The 7719-nt window shown below is 42.8% G+C and overlaps 1 protein-coding gene across 1 annotated transcript; it reads left to right on the plus strand.

Moving 5' to 3' along the window:
• Positions 1-2157: 2157 nt before the first annotated feature.
• Positions 2158-5114, plus strand: nicn1 (nicolin 1). Its single transcript, XM_067242785.1, has 7 exons — positions 2158-2273; positions 2769-2916; positions 3145-3327; positions 3798-3911; positions 4193-4261; positions 4378-4482; positions 4588-5114. Exons 2-7 carry the CDS (start codon positions 2782-2784, stop codon positions 4627-4629), a joined length of 648 nt encoding a protein of 215 aa, XP_067098886.1. The 5' UTR covers positions 2158-2273; positions 2769-2781; the 3' UTR covers positions 4630-5114.
• The last annotated feature ends 2605 nt before the right edge of the window (positions 5115-7719 follow it).

The following is a 7719-nucleotide window of genomic DNA, read 5'->3' on the forward strand; positions in this document are numbered from 1 at the left end:
ATAAACCCACAGCAGGCCCACAAGACATGGCTTCCTGCTCCATCTGGGACTGGGTTGCCTGTAGAAGCTCCCAGGTATGAGAAGACAGAGCTATGAAACAAAGCTCTCCCCTCCCAACAATAACAGAATGGATGAATGTGTGCTGTTACAGCGGCAGAAAGGGGAGGTCAGGTGGGATATGGTTTGTTATTCTGGAAATCATCTGTGTGACGAGAACATAACCGACTTTCTAGCACATCGAGTAGGCCTACCACCAGAGCAGACCATACCCGACCAGGCCAGAACCAACCAAGCCAAACCAGGCCAGACCAAACCAGGCTGGATCAGACAAGACTAGACCAGACCAAAGGAGTCTAGTTAGTACACTGCATTCAATCATAATCCTTTTACGCTAAAAACTATGGAGCAATACTGCCCTCTGGTGGTATTTGTGGGTTATTGACTCCATCTGCTAATGACAATTCAGGCCTTTTATAGTTCAAAAAGGATCTCCTTCCTTTTTCTTAGTAGGGATTAGTCTGATCTTTCTGTCCTTATTTCCTGTATTTCATGATTTTCTTTTTCCTCCCCTTTTGATTAAATGTACTATGACCCATTAATTATATGGGTCAGATGGCTGAGCGGTTAGGGAGTCGAGCTATTGATCATAAGGTTGTTGGTTCGATTCCTGGCTGTGCGAAAATGACGTTGTGTCTTTTGGCAAGCACTTCACCCTACTTGACTCAGGGGAGAATGTCCCTGTACTTACTGTAAGTCGCTCTGGATAAGAGCATCTGCTAAATGACTAAATGTAAATGTATACAAACAAGTATTGTGCTTTTGAAGAAATAAACGATTGAACTGAAATCAATCAAATGTTTACACAAGGTTTCAGGTTGGAGAGAACTCTGAAGGTCTGGCTAACCGCATACTGCAAGGGTTCCGTCAGACTGCAGCTATGAAGAGGGGGCTCGAATTAGAGGCAGATGCTATCTGGGAATATTGCCAAATGAAAAGGGTCAACCACTACCCCTGTGGATTGGTAATTCACCCTGACGCTCCTTGGCTGGGTGGGTCTCCAGACAGGTTAACCTTTCACCCTTCAGAACCATGTTAGTTTGGGATGATTGGGCCTGGGAGTCAGGTGGCTGAGCGGTGAGGGAATCAGGCTAGTAATCCGAAGGTTGCCAGTTCGATTCCCGGTCATGCCAACTGATGTTGTGTCCTTGGGCAAGGCACTTCACCCTACTTGCCTCGGGGGAATGTCCCTGTACTTATTGTAAGTCGCTCTGGATAAGAGCGTCTGCTAAATGACTAAATGTAAATGTAAATGATTGAGATGAAGTGCCCGGATGTTAAAAGCTATGTGGACTGCCCGTATCTCCAAATGAATTCAGGCAAATTGGAGCTAAAACAAGTGCATGCTTACTACTGGCAAGTACAAGGGCAGATGCTAATAACGGGAATGAGTTGGCGTGATTTTGTAGTCTCAGCTGTGATGAAGACGTACTCATTCAATACATTTACAGAGACAGTGATGTTTTGAATGTAATCAGAGAGAAAGTAGGCAGGTTTTATTTTTATGTCTACTTGCAGAAATGTCTAATGCTTCAGGATTGAGATCAAATCAAATATTCTATTCTATTATAACTGCCCCTTTAACAAATGTAAATAACTGTAACTACAGTAAATGACATGCCTGTGATTTTAATTGTTTTTAACTTTGAAATAAATTAATAGTTCAATTTTATAGAAGTGAATTCAAAACCCAAAAATGTGAATGTTTAAATTTCAATATTAAGTATTCAATACGTTTTTAAAATTAAAAACATGTCACTGATTTGCTTCCATACCAGCGTGACTCGAAATAAAGTTAGTATTAATGGCAACTTTTTACTTAAGTATGTCATATGTGTCAAGTATACTACTTCTACCTGTAGTATATAAATAAGTATACAAGTATACTACTTCTATACTGTAACTGTAGTGAAAAAGTGTAGTCAGTACTTCAACTTTTTAAACATTAGTATCTGTACTTCTACTTGAGTGAAGGATGTGTGTACTTTTGCCATCTGATAGAATGGAAGACATTTCTGCAAAAACTTATTAACGTGCGTCTTGCCCTTTAAGAACCATGGGTCGCCTTGGTTACACTCAGGAAGTGGCAGATATGTCAGCATTTTTGTCGTGTAAACTGCACCAACAAGACTTGGACAAAACAAAAAAACAAGTATTTCTCTATATGATCCAGGACAACATTATGACCAGTCTCTAGTTGACGTGACTTAATAACAGTAAGGAATGCGTTTTTCAGCTTGCTGCTGGCCCAGCGTGGAAATATATAGAGCTAGCTACAAGTCAGTTAGCAACTAGCTAGCTACAGTACAGTAACGCATAGCTCTAGCCTACTACTAGTAGTACTAGTCGAAGTTAGCGATTAGCACTAGTTCTAATAATAATGATGTTGACACGGGCAATTATGCAAGATCACGTGGTGCCTGGTTTTCCAGTAATCTTTTTTCCATTTCTCAATGCCTCATTGTGCAGCAGAAATCTTAATCGGCGACGTTATTGTCTAGCTCCAGATGTCTATTCCGCTGTCCATGGTGCTGATGCTACAAAATAGCTAGTGCTAGCTACTCTGTAGTGTGGTGCAGATGATGCCAGCTAGCTACCATTGCAACAGTAAACATTGCTTTTGCGTTCATTTTGCTGGTATGTGCTCTTCTTGTCCCGTTCAAAATGCACCGTAATACACCTCACATGCCTACTCTCTCCCCTCCTTCCAGTCACAGGCACAAGATGAGCGCCACCCTCGCTGTGCCCTGCACCGTGAAAACTCCAGTCGCTCTTCAGCTAGGCGATTCCAAATCTGACACATCACGTCCAGGGGTCTACATCATAGATGTCACCTTACCAATTGGTCGGACTGTTAACGTGAGTCCAGTGTGCATAATGTTTGTATGGAGCGGATTAATTTGTGTTTGTCAATGCAGGGGTGCCTCTAGGGTTTCTGGGCCCCCTGGTTAAGTATGGGCCCTTAGACTTGAACTAATCTTCTACCCGTTATGCCGCTCCTGAATGCGTGTACTGTAGTGAAGGCACTGTTACAGCTGTGGTGAATCTTGTTTTTCTCTGGCATCCTGCCTGGTTGGCTGATATCAGATAGAAGAACTGTGCTTCAAGAACTTCTACACAGCCTTCCTGACAGTGCGACTGCTGAGGAGGGGGTCAGGGGAGCAGGAGGGGCCAGCCCGCTGGGTCACCTGTGTGAGGGACCGCCGCCTGATGCCCAGCCCACACTCAGAGGAGGCCTCCCAGGACTACTTCTCTATCCACAGGCGACAGGTCAGACCTGGGGTTAAACACCTGTGCTCGATTAATCTTGCCTGGCATGCTTGAACCATTGGCGGCATCCTAAAGAGAAGTTGTGAAGTGTTTTCTGAAAATATGTTCACGGACTGTTCGGACTGTTTGAGTGGTGTGATGAGGAAACAGGCCTGAACACTGTCAGACGTTACAGTAGTTGGGAGTCAGCTGGCTGAGCGGTTAGAGAATCGGGCTAGTAATCAGAAGGTCGCTGGTTCGATTCCCGGCCATGTCAAATGACGTTGTGTCCTTGGGCAAGTCATTTCATCCTACTTTCCTCGTGGAGAATGTACCTGTACTTACTGTAAGTCGCTCTGGATAAGAGAGTCTGCTAAAATGACTAAATGTAACTAAAGGCTCCACTGAAACGAGTGAATGAATGAGTGACCTTCCGGCCGTCCTCTACGGCCTGGTGACGTCCCACCTGTGACAGGCGCTTTGTGTTCCAGATGCTGGTGAAGCCAGACAACGTGGGCTCCCTGAGGCTGATCCTGAGACAGCCGTCTTCTGTCTGGCTCAGCTTCGCTCTGGAGGATGTCAGGATCGTGCCTCACATCAAAGAGGTGGGAGTCACAACTCCAGTCAGACAAGCACACAGCTGTGGTTGCAGAACTCGACTGGGTAGTATCCGAGCTGCTGCTGTTATTCTTTTTGATGTCTAGGAAGGTTGATGGGTCGTTCCATCTTTTTCTCGCCTCTCCAGAACACTTCCAAGTGCTTTTGCAAATGAACTAAACTGGCAAATACAACGTTGTTTTTTTAAAGTCATAATTTATCAGGAGAGTAATGATTAGTGAAAAAAAAAAGAACCAGGAAGTGATGTCATTTCGTTCTTATCGACCAGGATCCAGAGAAGGAGGCTCCTGATTGGTTGTCTGACCTAACACATGTGGACCAACATTCCAATTTAGAGGTAATCATTTTCAAGATTAAACACATGTTCTGTATTGTACATAGCAGTTCAATAAAAAAAAGTATGATGAGGCAAAAGGCATAATTTGTTCTGTCCTGTTTCTGTTGTGTCTTCAGGGACTTCCCGATCCTCAGACAGTGTCCTCCAGCATCCAGCAGATGTGGGCGTTAACTGAGCTCATGCAGACCAATCAGACCACTGCTTCTATTGGACGCTTTGATGTGAGTTCTGCCCCGAGAAATCTTATTTGACAGACTTATTATGGTCTGATGGAGACAGTGTGTTGCGATGAATTCAGCCCTTGCCATTTTGTCATCTTTGTACAGGTGGATGGCTGCTATGACATCAACTTGCTGTCCTTCACATAACAGAGTGAGAGAGGAGAGTAATGGCTGACCGACACAACCACAGACTTCAATCATACAACCCTCCCCCCCACACACACACACACATTCTCACAGTCTATCAACAGTAATAACAGGTTAGATGTGTTCAGCCTGTCTGTCTGGCTTTTGGCACTTTTACTCTGCAATCTTACAAATCATAAACTTGAATTGTAATAATATTGTATTATCATAACAAACATGTCATATATTTCTACAGTGGTTAGATAAGCTATTTGATTGTAAGACATACTAATGAACATGTTGACAGCCTGGCCAGCAGGGGGCAGCAGAGAGAATGCATGTTATTATCTTAATCATGGTGGTACTGATCTATAATATGCAATGCAGTTTCATGCAACATAAATGTAGGAACTGTATTATGTTGTTGTGGATGTGAAGGGCATCGTGAAGTTGACTTTCAGTCTTAATGATAGAAGATTGACAATATAAGAATCAGTAGTATAATATAAATGACTCATTAAAGTTAATGAAAAATTAACATAAAAGCTTTTGTGTTTATTGCCACCTCAAATCTAACCAGTCAATTTCTCTTCAATTTCGGTTTTCATCTTCAACGGTTTTATTTTAGATTGTGCCTGTCATCACAACATAGAATGTGAAATGCACTTTGCAGGGCCCTCAAGAGCCTTTCTCCAGAGCTATCGGAAATAAAGGTTGTCCAAATTGAAAACCAAGTGGAAATGCCTGCACCTTGTGTTTGAATCCAAATCTCCCAGTGGGAAGTGGAGAGAAATGGAGAATGGAAGGGGAGATGTAGTGTTTGTGTCTCTCCTCTAATAGAGGGCTCCACCCCACTACCATTGTCCCCAAAGCCCACTTCTCCTTGATGGATCGCACAGAAACAGGTTTCCTGTCTCTCGTCTGGGTTTTCCCTTACTGAAAGCCTTAGTAGGAATTACCAATCTATCTGCAGAGTGGCCCAACCCTATCTAGCCAGCTGAAACAGCCAGGCTGGAGAACTGGCTCTCTGAAGTCCCAAGTTTGCAGAAAGTGCCTCCAGTCATTTGGAATGAAGAGGCAGGTTTGACTGTGTGCATCGGCATACTACTGAGGGGGCTGTCTTATTAGTTCTGGTTCATAACTGAGACAGGAGCAAAGTAAAATTACTGCCTGCTGTGTCTTGGGACATCCCTCTGCTCTACAGTGCATCACATGTAGAAACAACACTGTCATTTTTCTAGATGAAGGAGGAGAGCATGAGCCAGCTGGGGAAAGGAGTGTGAGAGATCAGTTCTTATTTATGGGTAACTCATTTATTTGGTCATGAATCACAGCCACGTAATAGTTTCAGAAACAAGGCTGTGTTACCAATGAGGTCTTGAGTCCTTCCTGGTTTCATTCCATTACCTTAAATCACACTGAATCTGACTTTCAGCTTTGACTTTCTGGGAAAAGTCTTGAAAGAAAGAGCAAAACGTGTGTCGGGAAAGATGAGGAGAAAAGGCCCATTAGCAAACTTGATGACAAATCCATTGTGACACCCGTTCCAATGGATCATGTCATTAGGACCTTTTACATGGGAGGTAGGGGCGGCAGTATGGGAGCCCGCTCTCCTTCGTCCTCTATGAATGGAGAGAAACCAATTTGACTGTTCACGACGAGGTGATGGATGTCTATGTTACCTTTAACCCCTCAGCCATGAATCATTCATCCAAACTGAGGTGTCACAACGGTGTCAAACCTTCCTTTAATAACTGTCAGAGTGATATTTCATGCTATTCTTTTCTTCCTTCAGACAGGGGTGAATGAAGCGAGGTAATAAAGTCAATGTCAGACCTTTCTATCACAAACAGAGAACGCTAATAAAGGGCTGAAAAAAGCTCCCAGAAAAGACATGGTTCTGTATCATTATCAGGAGGTTAAGTAAGAACTATCGAAACTGCCGTTTCAGGTGACGTTTTGGATAATACAATTACTGTATTCGTAAAGGTTCTGCTCTGTTGACAACTCTGCCTGTGTTTTACCTTCACTGTGTGAACACAACAAGAGACAAATACATAATTATAATCACGTATCCATGACCGCAACAGCTATTTACACTAATTACAAAGAAAACAAACATTTGAAAACCCAATAATAGTACTGACGGTGATAAAAAATATATAATTCTAGTAAAAACAGTAATAACATCAATTATACTAATACAGTTGGTTTTGTACATTTGTTCGGCCCCTTTAGTCGACAATGATGTCTGCACGGCTCGCACTGGGAAACAAAAACAAATCCAGTTTCCCGACCCTTTTTTGAACTACAGCCTGACAGTCATCCCTCATTTTATGGGCCTATTCTGCTTTTGCTATAAAGATAAAGGATGCCTTCCTAATGCTGGCTCTGACTTATCTGTTCATACATGCATCCGTATGGCGTCATGTATATTCTGTTGTTGTGTGTGGACCCCAGGCCAAGTAGCGGCTGCTTAGGCAACCACAAACAAACAACCATTCCGATGAGACGTACCCATCTCAGTGATGGTTGTTGTGCATTCGTTCTCTGAGGCCATGAACAAAAAATAATCAAATGTTTCCTCTAATTGAGCTTGTTTCGTGTAGTTCTGCAGTAACTCCCTCCAGACATATTTTCCTAATACTCCTAGCTCACTGATTGGTATAGGAGTGAAGCTGATAGAGATGGTATCTGCAGCAGACAGTCACTCAGAGACATGACATGTTTTGCAGCATCTGCTTATGCTCAGAGTTATTAGATTATAATTGATTACATGAATTTTCATGAGTTTTTCAAGACATGATTGGTAAGGGTTATCGGAAGCAGGTGGTGTTTCATTCACTCCTGTGCTATTGTTGCATCATTTCTTGCTGGAGTTGATTGGATAATTTGCATTTGAGATAAAAACACTGTTTTTTATCATTCATCTGTGGGACATTGTGTGGACAGACCATTGTGTTTATTGTGGGATTGATGTCCAGTGAAAAGACAGAAAGCCAAGGCCAGATAGATTTCCTAGCTTGTCTTTGGAGAGAGAGAAAGGGAAAGACAGCCAATAAAAATCTCGTTAAGGCAGTTTGCCTTTACAACAATGAGAAAACAGAAGAC

This window comes from Osmerus mordax, chromosome 1, assembly GCF_038355195.1.
Source record: "Osmerus mordax isolate fOsmMor3 chromosome 1, fOsmMor3.pri, whole genome shotgun sequence".
NCBI classification, from domain to species: Eukaryota; Metazoa; Chordata; class Actinopteri; order Osmeriformes; family Osmeridae; genus Osmerus; species Osmerus mordax.

Excerpts from the sequence above, each read along its gene's own strand:
- nicn1 (XM_067242785.1), top strand. The coding sequence starts at position 2,782 with ATGAGCGCCACCCTCGCTGTGCCCTGCACCGTGAAAACTCCAGTCGCT. Across the intron at positions 2,917-3,144 it reads CAATTGGTCGGACTGTTAAC|ATAGAAGAACTGTGCTTCAA; the intron begins GTGAGTCCAGTG and ends GGCTGATATCAG. Across the intron at positions 3,328-3,797 it reads TCTCTATCCACAGGCGACAG|ATGCTGGTGAAGCCAGACAA; the intron begins GTCAGACCTGGG and ends TTTGTGTTCCAG.